The sequence below is a fragment of the Neopsephotus bourkii genome, unplaced genomic scaffold (genome assembly GCF_033783945.1).
Source record: "Neopsephotus bourkii isolate Nb327-2 ecotype Australia unplaced genomic scaffold, CSIRO-AGI_Nbou_v1 NB_1520, whole genome shotgun sequence".
Classification (NCBI taxonomy): Eukaryota; Metazoa; Chordata; class Aves; order Psittaciformes; family Psittacidae; genus Neopsephotus; species Neopsephotus bourkii.
The window spans coordinates 700,460-718,872 of NW_026901996.1; the positions used below are offsets into that span (position 1 = coordinate 700,460).

General features: G+C 42.0%; 1 protein-coding gene across 4 annotated transcripts in view; it reads right to left on the reverse strand.

Annotated features, from left to right (window-relative positions):
- The window catches only part of LACC1 (laccase domain containing 1), a 266,101-nt gene that overhangs the window by 235,616 nt on the left and 12,072 nt on the right, over positions 1-18,413 (reverse strand). The window contains exon 6 of one of the 4 annotated variants that reach the window (XR_009727934.1): positions 17,371-17,503. The exons of 1 other annotated variant lie outside the window; for it this stretch is intronic. Coding sequence is in view for 1 of the 3 variants with exons in the window: in XM_061369918.1 (XP_061225902.1) it covers positions 16,639-16,786 (148 nt within the window). In the remaining 2 variants the exon portion in view is untranslated. Of the gene's footprint in view, positions 1-15,175; positions 17,504-18,413 lie in introns of those variants that run through there. 2 more of the 4 variants (XM_061369918.1, XM_061369916.1) reach the window with 2 other exon arrangements.

An 18,413-nucleotide genomic window follows, 5' to 3' on the forward strand; every position in this document is an offset into this window, starting at 1 on the left:
CACACACACAGGGAAACGAATGCAGAAATTGCACTTCTGGGCTGGGAAAGGTGGAGGAGGGAAGTGGCTCCACCAGGCAGAGCAAACAGAGTGGCCACATGCAAACTGGTGAATCTGGAAGACTCACAGTTCTTGAAGCTGGACTCACACATGGTGACCAGGGTGAGATGCAGGGGCACCCCTGCAGTCATTCCTGTCACCACAGCCTCCTCTGGAAAGGAGAGGTAGTGTCCTGCAGGTGGGTCCCTTGGCTGCACGATGTGGGGTTCAGGACACTGGTATGTCTACCTACATAGCCTCAAGTACCCCACCAGCTTCTGCAGTGCTTAGATCAGGACTGGGAGGGCTCTTGGGATGATGTGCGGTCATTAAATGAAGGAGCTGAACTAATGGAAAGTACAGATTCCGTTTCTGTTTGACAGGATTTGAAATGTTTCTTTTTACGAGTTTATTTTTATATCCTTCCTAAGACTTATTAAATTAGCTTAAAAACATAACTGCTGGTCATCAAATACCCACATTTCCGTGTTAGAAAAACAGTCATAATTTTCAGAAAGTTAAAATAGACATGATGTAGCAATCTACCTGTATAAAGCCATTTGCTAGAAATATTGCTCATACCATGGCAAACAGCAAACACTGAATTATTTTAGAGTTGAAAATTTTGTCTGGCAAGTTTCATCTCAAGAAAAGAAAAGAAAAAAAAAACAACTCCAAGGAACTAAAGACAGTGTTATTGAGAACATTTTAATACTGAATCATTTGAACATCTGGAGGCACAAATGTAATTTCAAAAATGAAAATGACCCATCCCTGCCAGTGTTCAAGGCCAGGCTGGATGGGGCTTTGAGCAACCTAGTCTAGTGGAAGGTGCCCCTGGGGGGTTGGAACTGGGTGATCTTTAAGGTCTCTTCCAATTCAAACCAGTCTGTGATTCTGTGAAAACAAGATAGGATGGGGAAAAAAAATAACCAAACCAAAAAACCCACCAAACCAACCAAACAAAGAAACCCCAACAAAACAAAAAGTCACTTCCTACCAAATCCAAATGCTGCAAATGATGGAATCATAGAATACTCCTGTGCATGATGAAATACTACTTGAGATTGGCGCTGTTTGGACACTGTGTTTGGGTGCTCGGCAGTGCTTTATCAATCCCCCCTTCACAAACACCAGTGATGCACGCACTCGTGTTTCGCAGACCTCTGTGTGCCCCTCGAATTCACAGCCCCTTGGCTTTCGTGGCTGAACTTGGGGGTGGAGGAAGCTGTTTTCATGTGTGCGCATCCCCCGTCAGGGCGGTGAAAGCAGCCGGCCCGGGCGGGCCCCGCGCCGCCGGGCGGACGCTGCCGCTCAGCGGTGCAGCGCCGGCACTGCAGGCTCGGCGAGGGGACGCCGGTAGCTCCGGACAAAGGGGACGAGAACGGCCGGCGGGGAAATGATGGTGTTATCTCCGCACAGGGGTTTCAGCACGGCCAGGCTCAAGGGGTGCATCCGAGCACAGTGCCAAGGGCTGGTCGGGACAGCGATGGGTTTCATTTGGTACAACAGGGGCTCAGCATGAGCCCAAGCTGAGGCTGTAGCATCTGAACATCCAGGACTGAAAGGGATCATGTGGAACTCCATGAACAGTCAACCAAAAAATGCCCGATAGAGCAGTGAGTACCTCGTGTTACAGAGAATCCCAGTTGGCTAAGAGCTGGGTGAAACTAAATGAAAATTTCTCTCCTTTATTTTTATCTTGCCAGATGATACAAGGATTTGGTATGAGGATGTTTATAAGAAGCTTAGTTTAGTAAACTGGGGACTAGCAGACCCTTGTGTTTTGCTGCAGCTGTTATTTGCGGGCAAAAGAAAACAGTGCACACTTAGAATTTGCTTAGTAAGACAGACAGAATCATAGAATCCTAGAATGGATTGGTTTGGTAGGGACCTTAAAAATAATCTAGTTCCAACCTCCCTGCCATGGACAGGGACACCTTGCACTAGACCAGGTTGGCCCTATCCAGCTTGGCACTGAATGCCTCCAAGGATGGGGAATTTTCATCCAACCTGTCTGTGAACACTTCCAGTGGATATTTAAGGAGGCATTTCAGGAAAAGACAAGAGAGGCTGGAGACAGGAGGGTGCACCTAGCTCAATGCTTCATTCCCAGCTTGCCTAGAGAGCCAGGACAGATGAGTCCCTCTCTTCAGCCCCTTGTGTCCCTTACCTGTCTCTACTGTGTCCCCTCTGCTATTCTTTACATGCTGGAGCAGTGCCTACCAGAGAGGGACATTCATCTAGGTGCTGCCAATGCTCAGATGATAATAGGAATAATGCTAACAGATGGCAGGTCTGAAGGGGAGCCTCTGCCACTGATGAAGGCTGGCGGACAAGCATCCCTGATCTGGCAGCTGGAACAACGGTAGTGCAAATGAAACATGAACAATTTCCTCCCCGTCAGCAAAGAAAATAGCTGCAGGGAGAACCCAGGGAGAATAATTGTCAGCCTCTGCTAGGTATCATGGGAACAGAGGACATTCAGTAATCTCAGAGTAAACAACAGCTTCTTATTTTTAATACAGAATAAAACCCCAAGAACCTAAGAGCAGGCACTGTACAATTGCTGAATTAGCTGCTCCAGCACCCACCCCCTCCTGACCTTTCACTGAAAATCACTGAAGTGAGGCATGCAGGAGTTTTACTGTAACCAAAATAGGCTCATAATAGAGGGGGAATCTCTTGTCATGGAACGATGCAGATAGGACAAATGCTTCACATTCTTCCTGCTGCTGTCTTTGCAGAAGATGCTGATCATTAGAGCAGTGAAATTCCTCCCAGCTCTAGCCCCTCTCTTGGGACTCAGACAGGTCTCTCTTTCTGTCTTCAGATGCTTTTTTTTTTTTTTCCTTTTAGACATGGTTAAAATATGCTGCAACCTTATAATATGCACCTCAAGCCTGCCAGTGTGCTCCCAAAAACTTTTGGTAGCAGCAAGCAGGGTATTCACAATCAGGTATATGGGTTGCCTCTGCTGATACCCAGAGCTAGACAAATACAGAAACCCTGCAAACCTCAGTGAAGTCAAAATCCTGTAAATATTTGCTGGTAATTCATAATCATATACCCATGACTGGTGCAATTTAATTCAGTGGCACTATTCCTCACAGAAGGAATTGTGTTAGACTAGCAGAATAGCTGTACTCAGTCTTTTCAGCAGCTAATTAGGGATACAAAGGGAATAATAAAAGAATAGGGTAGATATGCCTCCCTGATGTGTTTTCCCAGTTTCTAGTAACGTCCCATGCTACTTGCACAGAACCTGGCTTTTTGGCTCCTAATATAGGGAATGTCATTTTACCTCCTGAGGAATTCAGCAGATACTCTTGTCATCCCAGCAGATACCGGGGCTCCCTCCAAAGCAGGGGTCTCAAACTCAGCTATGACCATTTTATGCCATGGGCTCTACTTATACTTGCAGATTAGCCTGTTTAAGAGGTTTCTCAAAAATATAGTGTTTGTATGTGGATGGTGCAGCAAATGTATAGCTACCAGCTTTGCTGTCTGCAGTAACCCACTGAGCAACACGCCTCTGGCTCCGGTATAAGACAACTGATGAATACAAACCGGCCATGAGCACACATGCTGCAATGAACACAGCTGCTGTTCAAAACCAAATCAACAAACAAACAAAAAAATCCCAACAAGATAATTCTATATCCAGGGCTTGGAGAGCAACCACTTTTCATACCCCACAGCTTGGTGCAGGCACAGACTGAGATTTGCTAATAGGATGCTTGCTTAGCCCTTATCAGCCTTTTTCTTTTCCTTTCTCTTCCTTGATCCTCACTCCCCATCACGTCTGTCAGTAAAACCCTGCTCTCATTTCTTCTGACATGGACGCAGCAGAAATAGGAAGCATGTTTTCCTCTGCTAGATTACTCACACCCAGGAGCCCCACTCCAAAATGAATTCTCCAGCCAGTATCTCTCATCCAGCCTCAGCAGTGGAAAAAGCCCAGGGGGGAGACATGAAACACAGGTGATCCTTCTAAACACCTTTTCTCCCTCAACCCGATTCAGGGGGGGAGCAAAAATATCTGCACATTCCTGTAATGGAAAATAATAACTAGAAAGCCTCTGGCAGTTCTCAGAGAAAGACTGAATATATTCTGCCATGAAGGTTGGTTGAACACTGCTGCAGCTTCATAACCCTTCATTTCTGTACACAGGGCCTTGAAACTGTTAGGGTCTTAGGAGAGAGCAGAGAGGTGGGGAACAGAGGGGGTCTGGCTTGTGATGTGAGCAGCAGCCAGGCTGCCCAGGACTTTGTCACATCTCCTCCCTGTGATGGGGAGGATTTGGTTTCCATAGCAGCAACGGCGTGATTTCCACACCCCACCCCCCCACTCCCCCTTCCTCCCCAGAACTTGTAATCCACAATTGCATGGGAGTTGTATTTCACCCCAAGGCTTTCATTTTCTTGCTGCACGATTTTGCCGTGCTCCAGCAGGTCTGCCTCTGGGGATGCCGTGCAAGCATCGCTGTGCCTCCCCTCTCCCTCTTAATACCGCTCCACAAAAGACATAGTGTTCCCTGTCCCCAACTGACTCATCTTCGCCAAGGTCCCCCTTTTCCTCGCTTGTCTCCAGCAATCAGCTCACGCATGCCTGGCTTTCCATAACAGAGCAGAGCTGTGTGCAAGTGCCAGGCGCCTGCACAAAGCCAGAGCACTGCCTGCAGAGGAAATGTCAATACAGGAACACCAGGCTATTTACAACCCCCTCTTCATCTTGTGATGGAGATGCATGTAGCTGTGAAAGCAGTCATACCTGCATATAATACCTTTTGATTTTCCACACATGAAATATAGGGAACCTCTTGTTTCTCTTGTTGCAGAGAAGGACTTCTTTTTTTGTCTCTTTCCTAGCACAAGAGAGAGGAAAACATGCTCAGAAATAGGGTGCTGTAACTGCAAACCACACCAACTATTCTGGGGACTTGTAGGAGGATCTGGAAAGCAAAGCAAATTCATTTTTTGCAGCTGATCTGTCTTCAAAACAAGTGCTCCTTTCGTTTTACACATTTGACATTTGTCTGTTTTAAAGCCAATGAACCAAACTCTGTTCTTGTTAATAGCATAAAGTGTTTTCTCCTTCAGCTCATAGTCCACACAGAGAAGAGTCCAGTTTCCCCAAGATATGGGTGCATGGCATCTTGTGCATGTGTGGTGATGCTACCTGTGCTCTGGGAGACTCCAACCCACATATCTGGGGACATGCACCCCGGGAGTCCTGCTGGCAGGCAGGATGGGGAAGCTGGGGCTTAGTGCCAGGTGGACACAGTGCCCAGGTTTTAGATCACAGCTGGCACTAGTCCTAACAACATGGAGGCTGCCAGGCTGAGCTAAGGGGTATGCTTTTCAGTGTAGGCTAACCATGTATAGATCAAAGGATACAGAGCTCAGCACAGCATGGTGCCTTGGCTTCTCATGGAGGTCTCAAGCCCATCCACCAAGCAAGTGCATGGTTTGGCATCCACCCATGCTCCAATGCTGGTCAAGACTATTTCTGCTGCTCCTACCAGTTTGTTCTGGCACTTTGGGCAAGGTAACTTCTCTCTCTTCACCTAAGAGAAAAAGAGTTCACTTACTGGTGTAAAGATGCTTTTTTCACCACTCAGATGTGTTATTTATAGTCATTAATGTTTCTAAGCACCTTGAGAGAAGTGGTTTTATCATTACTTTTAGTAAATAACATCGGACTGATTGTGGAAGATCCCCAAAGGCTGCACTAAGGAATCAAGACCTCCTCATGGCAAGCGATACTGAGATAAATTTGACCACAAAAATTTCATTAATTTCAATACCTCACCAGCTTCTCCAGTCGCCTTGGAAGAGCCTTTTGCTGAAGCGCAACACTTGTTCTGGATCAGAAAGATGGTAGTAAACATCACATCTTAATTAAAACTGTGTGTACGGTCGTGGGAGACATACCAGTATCTCTTAGAAAAAATAAAAAGGATCTTAATGGCTTTGCTCCCAGGTGCTGATAAGAAATGTCTGTTACTTATGTTGGTGAATACCGAGTCTCCTGTCTGTCAAAATGGAGTTCAGAGGAAAGGCATTAAAAAGACTTTGCCTGTTCTTGGCAGAGTATCCCTTGGCTGCAGAAAATAACCTTAGCTTTTACAACCAGCTTAGTAAGAAAACGCAGCATTTCAGGGGTAGCAGATGTAGGTCAGACATTCATCATGGTATTTGTTAGGTATAAGAAAACCCAGCATTTCAGAGGTAACAGATGTAGGTCAGACATTCAGCATGGTATTTGTTAGGTACTCACACTCTACCCTTCTTTTCATTACACTGGACATATCTCTTTACATATAATGACTTTTTTCAACCACACACAAATCAGGGCGATCGTTCTATATTCTCAGTCAGGCTCACAAACTGACAATGAATGATGCAAATATTTCTCATTTGAAGTTTCCCTTTCTTGCAGACATGGTAGGCAGGACTAACACAGTGACCATCTCATTCAAATATGAGCATAACAGCTTCAAGAACCTGTTTGCAGCATTCAACCCTCACTTGGGCACTGCAACTTTCCCAAGGAGTAGAATTTCATGGGAACTCTAAAACTTCTTTTGTTTGATTGTGCCTGAAACCAAACTGAAAACTCCTCAGAGGATGTACCAGTTCACTCAGACTGTTAAATCAGTTTTAGTTGAATTCATACCATAAAAGGACTTTTGCAAAGCCCTTCAGGATCTACCATGATATAGATACAAAAAAAAAAAAAAAAAGAATATTCAGAATATCTAAGTGAGAATACGAATTTCACTGAGCATTTGTTGAAGGCTTCCATGGTTCCCACATCCCACCAAGTTCCTCTGAGGTCAAGCAGCCTGTGAGTTCTGGATCCCCATTGCAAAAACAACTTCTCAGGAGGTAAAGTAGGTGCTGTTCCTCTTATCTAAACACAATTGTCTACCACGTAGTTGCCCATCTCTAAGCTAGGTAGCTTAGATGCCTTTTCTGGGTGCAACTTCTTGGACATTAATAACTTAGGATGAAAATGGGTGGCAGCCAGGTTCTCTCTAATGACTATAAAGGAGATTTTGGTTGACTAAATCAAGTAGAAATATCAATGTTTCCTCTGTCTGAAGTCGAAGAGTCACAGAATTAGTTAGGCTAGTCTGAAGGTCCAAAGCCCTGCTCAAAGCAGGGCTAACTTCGAAGTTAGATCAGGTTACTGTGGTCCTTGTCCAGATGAGTTTTGAAATATCCATGGCTGGAGATATCATTGCCTTTCTGGGCAACACCCTTATTGAGAAGGAAAAAGAATCCTTACAGAATTTCCCTTCATATAAGTGCTAACTGCTGCTCCTGGTTCCTTCACTGTGCAGCATGAGATTCTTTCACTCCAGGTTAGCCCGGCACTGTCTTTCTCTGTAATCCTCCATTAGGGAGGGCTATAAAGGAGGGTGTATATCCTGTCCTTGGTTCCCTGGTCATGGGGCAACAACCATCTGTGTATTCTTTGGTAACTCAGCAAGCCCCTAGACGTTTCAGATTAAGTACTGCATGTTCAAATGCTGGGATTTCCCAGGAAAGCTTTTTTCTCCATCAGAAAATTTATATCCAGAACTAGTGCTGAAGTGGGAAGATTTACACTAGGCCACTAATTCATTTTCTATTTTGGGTTTATCCTTCCTTTGATAGCTGAGCTGGATTTACACCTCTTGGTATAATCTGATGTTGGTACAAGCATGTGTTTTGCTGTTGGAAGCACAGCACAAAGGCTGTCCCACAATCCAGGATATAGCTCTTTCCTTGTAGGTCTTTTAGTCTATATAAAGCACAAGCCTAACTGAGTACAAAGCAGATAGAAAGAACAGACAGGTCACAACTGCATGGCTATGTGACTGTGTAATGAATCCTGTCAATGTACTTACATTTTAAGTTATAGCCTGCTTTGATTAGTTCAATTTCTTTTCTTCTTATAGAAGTTTTGTGATACCTGTTGTTATAAATAAAATAAATAAATAAAAACGATTTAAAACTCATCCTGTTTTATTCCTGTTTCTGTTAGGTAAGTGACAGTACTGTAAATCAGCTTTACAAAGCAAATAAAGTTGATATTCAACAAAGTTTTGTGTTGTTATGGATGTTATTGAAATGGTGAGCATAATTAAGAGTTCATTCTGGAGCCACTGTAACTTTGCTGAAGGCAAATGAATGATGGCATAGCCTCACATTCAGGAAAGTCCACAACTGCAAAAATGAAGTGGGTAGAATTAATCAAAACAGCAGAAGTTCAGTGATTTGTGTCCTCATGAAAGCCTAGGTAGATGATTTCACAGGGGTTATTTTAAAGAGAAAATAGGAGATGCATAAATATGCAAAGGAGCGATCCAAGAATGAGCAAGCGGGAGAAATATTACTGCTATTTGTCTGTCTGGCCTGATACATATATTAACAAAACCAAGCTCAGAGTCATGCATGGCTCTTGTGTGCATTTATAAACACAGATGCATAGTTGAAAGTGTGTGCCTATGCATGTAAATAAGTGATAAAAATATGGATGGAAGCATATGCATTCAAATGAGTTGGCACTTCTATTCAAAGACCAGAGAAATCTGTATGTTCCATGACTTCCTTTGAATTCCAATAATCTTTTTTCCTGGACTTGTCTGTATATTCTCAAGCACAGAACAAATTCTTCTGAGATACTGGAGACCTTCAACTTCACATTTTCTGCCAATAATTCTATGCTCCCCCTCAAAACATTTTCCATGAACTTGAAATATCTCTCATGAAAATAGTCTTACAACCTTCCACATTCTTCCACAAAAGTACTAATGCTTGTTTTCATTCATGTTAATTTAACCCTTCTATAAACTGATAAAATTAAAGGTTTTCCAGGTCCATCTCACAGAGCAGCTTTCAAAATCCAGGTTGAGTTCTCAGAGGCTTCAACTGTACCATCAGCATCACCAGTGAACAATATCATCTTAGTTCTACCAGATATGCTGAAAAAATAGAGTTGGATACTAGATAATGCACTGCACATCATTAAAGTAAGAAATAACAAGAGAGAGGCTCTGGGAGATTTCTTTGTGATCACTTGCTGGAAAAAATAAGCACTTGAAAATGTTAAGGAAATGTAACAGAGTGCTGTGCTAGAGTTTCCAGTCAGAAAAGTTCAGAATCACTGGCAAAGCTCAACTCTGAATAAAACATTGTAATTGTTAGTGTCAGTTCTGCAGGCCAAATTGTGAATGCAGGCATGTTCAGGGACACTGAAGGGCTAATTGGTTAATTTGTCTTAACAGATAAGAATATTGAGGACACTGTAAAACAAAAATGGAAGAAATGTCAGAGTTCTTTGCTCTCAAACAAAGAGGTACATTGATTTAGAAGCTAAATATTGATCTAGACATGCAGGTGTTAGGAAACGAAGCTTCTTTCATTAAACTAACAGTATGAAGCAATATCCCAAGTAGTTCCAGTGCAGCAGTCCTATAGTAGAACTGATAAATCAGGGTACGCTTTCATCAGAATCTTATCTTTAATAGTCATGTCAGCCTGTGAATACTCCTGGATAACCCTTGAAGGCAGAAAAGAGTGCTTAAGATTGTCCAATTTATCTCTGTTTCCAACAGGTCACTAGCCAGACTCAGTAGGGTAGTATCCAGAAGGTGGCTTCCATCTTTTAGTCCTTTTAGTTCATTTTGCAGCTTCTCCTCCTCTTGACCTTTTATGAGTCCCTCATGGCCATCAGTCTAATTAGGTATCCCATGGGAAGAGATGAACTCCAATCTTAAGCCAACACACCAAAGAACTTCAGTTTATACGTCCTTTATGGCAGCTGAAAGATCAGAGCTTGTTGACTTAATTATAAAGCTTTGCAGTCAAGATCAGCTACCAGCCTTTAGTCCAATATAGTTCCATTTTTTCCCCATTTAGTAAAAACACTGCCACATTTGTACCACCTACCCAAGAAGTCTCACTGAGTCTCTGTGTTTCCTGCAGAAGGAGGCAGCGTTGGGCAAGTTGGGGTACCCTGAGAGAGTGTATTCTGTCCTCCAAGTTTAACCAGAATACATTTTACCCCCAACACTTTTTGGATCAAGTGTACTACTAGTGCTCTCTGCCACTTCTTAGTAGGATGAGGCTTTGCACGGAGGGAGAAAGGAAATGGCCCTTTGCATTCTGTGGTCTTTATGCTTTATGCAAACCCACACTGGAACAAGTCAGAGCACTGCCCTTCTCCTGCGAGGTCCTCAGACCACCACTAGGCTTTGGCTAACACTGCTTCCATACTCCTGTTTTTACAGGAGGTAGATGCACTCTCTATAAAAGTGAATTTTCTACTCAAAGTTATCTGGGACTATTCACTTCAACACTCTCTTTGGTAATGGTTTTACCTTTTATATTCTTGTTTTCACAAGTTTTTATTCATTTTTTGTTGGCACTTATTCTCACATCAAGAGGATTTTGAACTCATGACCATAACCACGCTTCCAGTTCCAAGCAGCTATGCATGGGGAAAGGTAACTCTCACTCCTCCAATCGAAGGGCTAATCTGATTAATCACAGCTGATCAGTAAATCTGAAACACAAACAATGACCTCAACAAAACATTTGCTTGTACTTATGTCCTCAAATCTGAAAACTTTAATTACTGTCCAACTCAAAAACACACCTATGAAAACTGCAATCTGTAAACAGGAGAAAAAAATGCTACAGCAATTTTAAATTGTTCCCTCTGCTCATTTCATAAATAAACGAGAATAAAAATGCTGCTTCCCACAGTGGATAAGGCAGGAAGCAGGAAACAGTCATAGAATCATAGAATGGTTAGGGTTGGAAAGGACCTTAAGGTCAATCAAGTTCCAACCTCCCTGCCATGGGCAGGGACACCTCGCTCTAAACCGAATCACCCAAGGCCTCTTCCAACCTGGCCTTGAATACTGCCAGGGATGGAGCATTCACAACCTCCTTGGGCAACCCATTCCAGTGCCTCAACACCCTAACAGTAAATAACTTCCTCCTTATATCCAATCTTCCCCTGTTTAAGTTTTAACCCGTTACCACTTGTTCTATCACTATAGTCCCTAATGAAGAGTCCCTCCCCAGCATCCCTATATGTCCCCTTCAGATACTGGAAGTCTGCTATGAGGTCTCCACGCAGCCTTCTCTTCTCCAGGCTGAACAGTCCAAAATCTCCTGAGATGGTCTGTAGAAACTGTTCACTCTGGCAGAATCTGAGAACAAAACTGTCAAAGTTGGTTTGGTCAAAGCGGTAACTCAGAACGTATTTACTACATTACTGCAACAACACTGATTTTTATTGAAACAAAGGGCCTTACCTATACCTGGAAATTTTGACTCCTTACAGAAGAAATATTTTATAGCATGCTTCCTGCTAGACCAAAAATGTGTTCTGACATCCTATCCCTTAAAAAAGTGTGCACTTCACACACAGGCTTTTTAATAGCAGCCAGAGCCAGTCTTAAAATATGACATGGCATTACATCATAGCTCCCAGAACAACTCTGTGACCCACAACTTAAAGAAAAGGGGTTGCTTTTTCATTGCAGATGTTGTGCTTTCAGGGTGCCCTATATGACCCCAAACTCAGCTGCAGATGCCACCCAAACATACCTTAGTCAAAGCCATGGGATTTTGTTCTTTGGGTGTCTCCTAGAAATCTCCCCCTCTCCTTCCCCAGCTTTGAGAACATCTGGTATGAGTGTCACAGATCCAAAATTTTGGGATGGTACTTTCAGGGCCTGAAAGTTTGGCACAACCCTACAGGTCTCTTGGTCTATAGATTTTATTATCTAGAAGAGGATCCCCTCAGATCTTTGTGCTATGCCTTCATAGTTGACCATCTTGTCAGTTATGCTCATGGCACTAACGTCCCAAATAGTGGCATTACCAACACAGAATAATAAAACCGCTGTAAATTCACAGAAGTTTCTCTTCATGCTTTCTCATGAGAAGTGCAGTAATAACAGGATATTCAACTGATCACTGAAGGATCTACTTGTACCAATATGTCTGAGCCTCTCCCCAGGGGCTAGGTACCATCAAGGGTATCAGAAATAACTACTGCGCCAAAAGAAATAGTACTCAAGATGCTCAGTAAATTCCCATTGGGCAGAGTGGAGCAAAATACACAGTAGGTAGTGTGCAAAAAAAGTCTTGACCTATTCCATGTGTTTCTAGCAGAACCCAAAATAACAGGCTTATTCCTCTTCATGATCTGTCTCTCCCCAGCACCACAGCCTTGCCCAGAGTCTTAGATGGCTGCCGTACAAGTAAGGAGTAGTTTCACCATATTTAGCACCCTTATTCTGTCTGCCCACCCAGGACTGACCAGGACGTCAATCTGCCTTGTCCACTGTGAAATTATTTCTGCTGTAATAATTAGTATGGTTGAGAGTACAAATGTTAATGTAAGTATTCACACAGGAGAGTGCTGCTCCCTTTCAGCCAAGCTGTTCAGACGGGGCCCCATAGCAGCAGGGAGCTTGGACTTCTAAGCAAGAAGTTTGGGAGTTGCTCCATAACAAACAAGACAAGATTCTTCAAAAATTTGAAACTCTTAGCTCTTGAGCCAAACATACCTCATACCATTTATTCTCACAGCTAGCTTCAGAGAAATATTATGATAGAAAATCTTCCAAGTCTGCAGAATTGGGCTGTTAGCCAAGCTGAGTGAAATTTCAAAAAGCAGCTTCCTTTCCATAGTTTCAGTCCAGAAATACATCTGGAGTGGGCAAGGGCAGATTTGCCCCTCACTGGAATTATTCTGGACTCAGCGAGGTCCCAGAATCTTGCATGTACATAACATATATAGTGGTTATCTGCCTCCACACAATTAACTTTGGTGCTCCCCCTGTTCGCATAGATTCGAAGCTTATGAGTAAATGATGTGCCTATAGCAGGGTTTAAATTAGGAATGAAAAGAGAGAAGAACTGGAACATGTCCGTAAGTATTCAATACTCCAACCTTTACAGGTTCTGGAGAAAAATCCTGACCACACAAATAACCTTGATAGCTTTAGCAACTCTGGCAAATAACTACACATAGGATTATGCTTGGCAGCGTTACTCAGACAATAGGGTAGGGGGCCGTGTTTCCACATGAATAAACTCTTGCACTAGATCTTTAATGAGCAGGTGTAGAAACGTCTTCATCATCATGACCCTGTCTTCTTCTGCCTCTTCTGTCCAACACTGCCTCACCATGGACATCTGTTTCAGGCTAGCTGCATCCCAAAGGAGATTTCTGTTCCCTGCTTCTGTTTGCTTGTAACAGCCTCCAAGACATCTGCAGAGCCAAGGAATGACTGGCTGTTTTTTCAATCTCAGATATTGGCTCAGTAGAAAATGGTTCATCATTAGCCTGAGCACTCTTTAACTCATTTGCTAAAAGGAATGTGGCTGTATCCTCCCTTTCTGGTATCATTCATTACAGCAGGCAAACGACCTCAGCAAAACCTCACTCTTTTCTTTCAGCCTCAACCCAGTTTACTGGGGATAAATCATTACATACAAAGGCACTCAGCCCTATGGTGGATATAATTTAAGGGATGAATATTCATTTTCACACACTTTGTTACCACCCCCCCCCCCCTAAGCTGTGGAATTATTTTTGTGTTTGTTTCCTCATGTCAGTTTTCCAACATCAGATTTTTAAAAAGTTTTTGCTTAGGTTAAAAACGTTCTCCTACCATAAATCTTGTGTCACTCTCAAACATACCAACTATTTTTCACTTTCTGTTTTGAGCCTCCATCATGAAGATTGCTTGTGGAACATTGTGATGGATTGGGATTTACAGCTAGGAAGCCTAAAACAGATCCTAATCGAAGTGCAATAGACTATGACTCTTGAAAAGGAGGGAATTAAGGGACATCAACGTTATTCAGCTTCAAGCTTTGTTTGTACTGAGAAGCACAACTTTGCAAGCCTACCAGAAAAATGGTCCCTCCACATAAAGTTCAAATGTCACTCTCCTTCTAAAAGAGCGTGTAAGTGAAAACTTATTATCACCAAATGGATATTAACAGGACAGAATTTAGAGAATTAAGAGCTGGACAGATCATCTTAGGAAAGACTAGTGGAGCTAAATGTTGCATGTAGAACTTAGCTAAACATTTACTGAAGGGAACATAACAATCTACAATCTACAAAGGAAATATTTACTGAAGAAATAAGAGGATTAGCTCATGCAGATAGATATTCATAAATAGAAAAATGAGCCTGGTGGAAGACAGACTCTAGTTTCAGCATGGATCGAGATTTCAGTATTTGTTTTAATTTGTGATGGCACTTCTTCAGTTTTAAATGCTTTATTTCAGATTGCTCTTAATATTCAAAACAGGAAACGAGGAGCTGTTCCAAAAGACAGATTGAAACGTGTCATCACAAAAATGTTGAAACGAGCCATTAGCTTGGTCTGAATCCTTACCCTTTCTCCTATGAGAACATCTTAGCTCAAGCAGTCTGATTTTCCCATGTTATGGTGCCTGCCTTTTCTGACAGACTTTATGTTAAATAGTCACACAAAAATCATGAAGTCAAGTCAGCTGCATTTTGCATTTCCTGGCCAATGCATATGCAGTCAAGTCTCTTCTTAAGAAGCCGTTGTTAAAGGAAATTACAGCAATATAATTGTACAATGGACAAGACTCTAAAACCTGACCCATGTTGCTCTGATGAAGATGTGCTAGATAAGAAGAACATGCAATGTTATCTTGAACTTCCCCAGTTTGTGAAAAGCAAAAAAAATGCTACTGACTTATAGTTCCTAAAATCTCAAGCAAATGAAGGGCTGCTCAGGAAATTTTTCTCCCAATATCTCAACGTTGTGATGTGGTATTTTATCATAATGTCATTTGTGGCAGCATCAGATAGGCTGAAGAAATGATACCATCAAGTCTACACTTGTTTTTCTGCCATAGCTAGCATGTGAGCTAGGATGTTTCAGTACTTGGGGAACTTAAGGATCAAAGTTGCATGGTAATTGAGGGAACTGAGAAAGATCTAAGCATCAAATATAGCAACATTCACAAGCCTAAAGAAGTCTCTCTACCGAGCATCTTGCTCTGTTCACCTTTCATGTTCTGAAAGCTTTTTGAGGGAATGATGAATAAGACAGCCAGCCAAGAGTCAGAACAAAATTGCCTGCATAACCCTGTTTTATTTAATGCTAATTTTCTGAAGCACTTACTAAAAGCACCTATTAAAACCAGCCAAAAGGGTTTGAGCCACCTGTCACAACTTTATTTTCACAACTGAGTTTTTTGTGATTCATTCTTGTGCAGGAAAATCAAGCTTATAGCTTTCAAACAAAGAAAACCAAAGCAGAACCAATACACTTTCCTTTAGCAGGGATGTATGTTTGAATATTCCCTTAGGGTAGAGCTCAGTGCCTCAAAGAGACATGCTCAGATATTTATTTCAGATAGGCAGGGTTTTCTATAGTTGTCATTGATAAAATCCCTTTGAACTGAAACATCTGACCAGAACTATGAATCGCTGCCTAAAAAATTTGCATCACATGAGTAATAGTTAAGTTATAGATCTTGAAATGCAAACATTGCTTTCAGCCTCCTTATAAAACGTTTGTTTGATTTTAGGGTATGTAGACCTCAGATTTTTAAGCTGCAATTATTTATTTCAGATGTTTAGACCTTCACTATGTGTAGAAGAGGAAACACCAGAAAAACAAATGGAGTAGTTAGTAACTTGTGAATTATATTTGCACAAGAAGAGAGGAAATGAACCCTTAGACAAAATTAACTGTGAAAATGAACTCTCATATTTTAGTCATATATTGATTTTGGTCTCAGATCTCTTTTCTGTTGCAGGAATGAAATGGAAATCCATGCTGTGTCCTTGCTCCCACGACTGCCAGAATTCAGGTTGCCCTGGAGATATAATGCCATGTTCGCAGAAGGGGAAGAGAGTGACCTCAGTCCTGCTGTCCTCCAGGGACCATGCTCCAGAAATTCTGTGGGCCTCTTTTGACCCCTGAGAGCTCATAGATAAAGACAGCCAGCCAAGCATTTGTAATGTGAGATGGTACTGTAAATTAAACGATTACTAATGAAAGATCAGAGGGATCACTTAAAAAAGCTAGCTTCCTGTTTCTCTGCATGCCTTTGGGAAATCCATAATCATGCTTTTTAGCAGCACAGCCACAGGCACTGTGTATTAAAAGCAAGCAAAGCAGCAAAATCTCTTAGTCTTATAAAAAAGTGTGGCACTGAATAAATATTATCAACATCCTGGATATAAGAATATACAAATTAGGACAGTTCTTAAATCTATATACATTTCTATCTGAATCATTCATCTGGAAAGATGGGATAGTAACTACTGGAAATGTAAAGTAGAACAAGTTAGCCTTACAGGCAGGGCTTGCTATCAGTCTTTAGAGGTATGTAAATCCCTCAGCAGGTCAATACATTACTTCCTCTGTTACATATAGGATTTACTGGTCCCATCAGTGCACTGGCCTATTATATTGTTGCGCAAGAGGCTGGACTTCAGGAAGGGCTTTGGTATTCAGAGAACAAAAGCTTCACACACATGACATCAAGGTGAGCAGCACACCGAACCCACTCTGAGCCTCAGGACAAGTATGTGTAGTTCATCTCCCTCTTCGCATCACCCAGCAGCAGATTAAGCATGGAGTGGAAATGAGGACAGCAGTGAGGGAATCCAGGAATATTGAATTCTTTGCTGTGTAGCCTGGAAACTTGGGGTTCTTGCAGAAATCTGTAAAATAGGAATGAGTTGAAGGACACTGATAAAGATGGTGTGCTGAGGGCAAAAAGGTTCACATACATGGCTGCTAAAAGAAAAAAAAAGGCACATGCATACAGAAGCAAGAAACACTGGTGCTGCTATGTGCAATGGCATCTGTTTCCTCCAACAACACAAGCCTTGTTAGGACAATTGTCAGTAGTGCTGGACAGAAAAAGCACTGCACAGGAGATAAACATGAGGAAAATAAGACTGAAAGCAAAGACAACCACTCTGCAACTTGGTTACTGCTGGGGAAAGCAAACACCTTCTTGTAATTGAATGCTTGTAATTTGTGAGGAATGATACACTTTCTGTGTGTTCAGATGTACCCAGGTGTTTTACTGAAGGTCTGTGCCCACAGCTTCTGACTTTGCAGCTGCTCAGAAATGCAGACATCAGCCGCAGAACTCAGACTAACAACTGTCCAGCCCCCAGTCTGTTTCCTCAAGTTGTCAGTAGAGAAAGACTACCAGTCACCAATGGACTGAACCTTTACAAATACGTTAAAAACATTTTTCATCTCACCCCCTTAATACTTTTCACCTGTGCAATACCTGTAGCAGTAAGTGCCACAGTTTGGATGAACATTTCACTTATTATCTCAGGCTTTAATCTATGCCTCTGAAGTTGCACACTGCTTCCGCAAGCACTGGAACCAGAAGTCTGTGTTGGAGCTGCCCCGTTTTACTGCAATAGTGAATAAAGCTTTTCTCAGATGTGTTTTGGTACACTACATTCAAATATATAAATGTAAATAAAGAGACCTGTATTCAGAATCTACAATAGTAACAAATGCTAACTGCACAGTAATAGTTATCAAAAGCAAAATTCAATGTGATCATGTCTTGTGGTTACCTCAGGGCATACCACTATCATAATTTTTAATGTTATTTAATAAAAATATAGGGCAAATGTAGCTTATAAATTTACAGGCAAGGTTAATAAATGGGATCTGATCATTAGGTAAGTACAGTTGAAAAATTTATGAAGCATTTAAGAGCTTCCCTAGAGGTGGTGAATCAGGGCTGGTCTGCTCTGCTTAGCTCCTCCAGTGAGCAACAGGAATGAAAAGTGAATAAACAGAATTGTGAAACAGCCTTGTCTCCTTTTTATCATGCCCTTCTTCTAAACTTTTTTATTTTTTAATATGAGAATTAAAATGCCTTGTAGAGAGGAATTCTGAAGGAAAGTCTGTATGATATACAGCCTAGCCTGTTTGGCGACTGAACATTACTGTTATTTTCTTATTGGTCCTGGAGCTCTCTATCACAGTAATCCATGTACAAATGGCTGCTTTCTGTCTTGACAGGTTTACAGTCTAGGTAATTCGTTATAAAAGAAATAATGAACAATGATTGTGGTAACAATTTGTCTTCTAAACGTAAAGCCTTAGGTGCTTCTGCCCATTCTGACATGGTGTCCAGCTTGCACAGTGCTACTACAACCTGTAAGTGGTATTTTTCTAAACAGAAAGTCACTGCTGTCACTCTTGAGCAGGCATGAACAAACCAGGGCTTACTATCAGTATCATGTTACTGTGACTTAATATACTGTTGAGCATTTGAACTGTAGCAGCATGGCTACAAGGTCTTTCTAC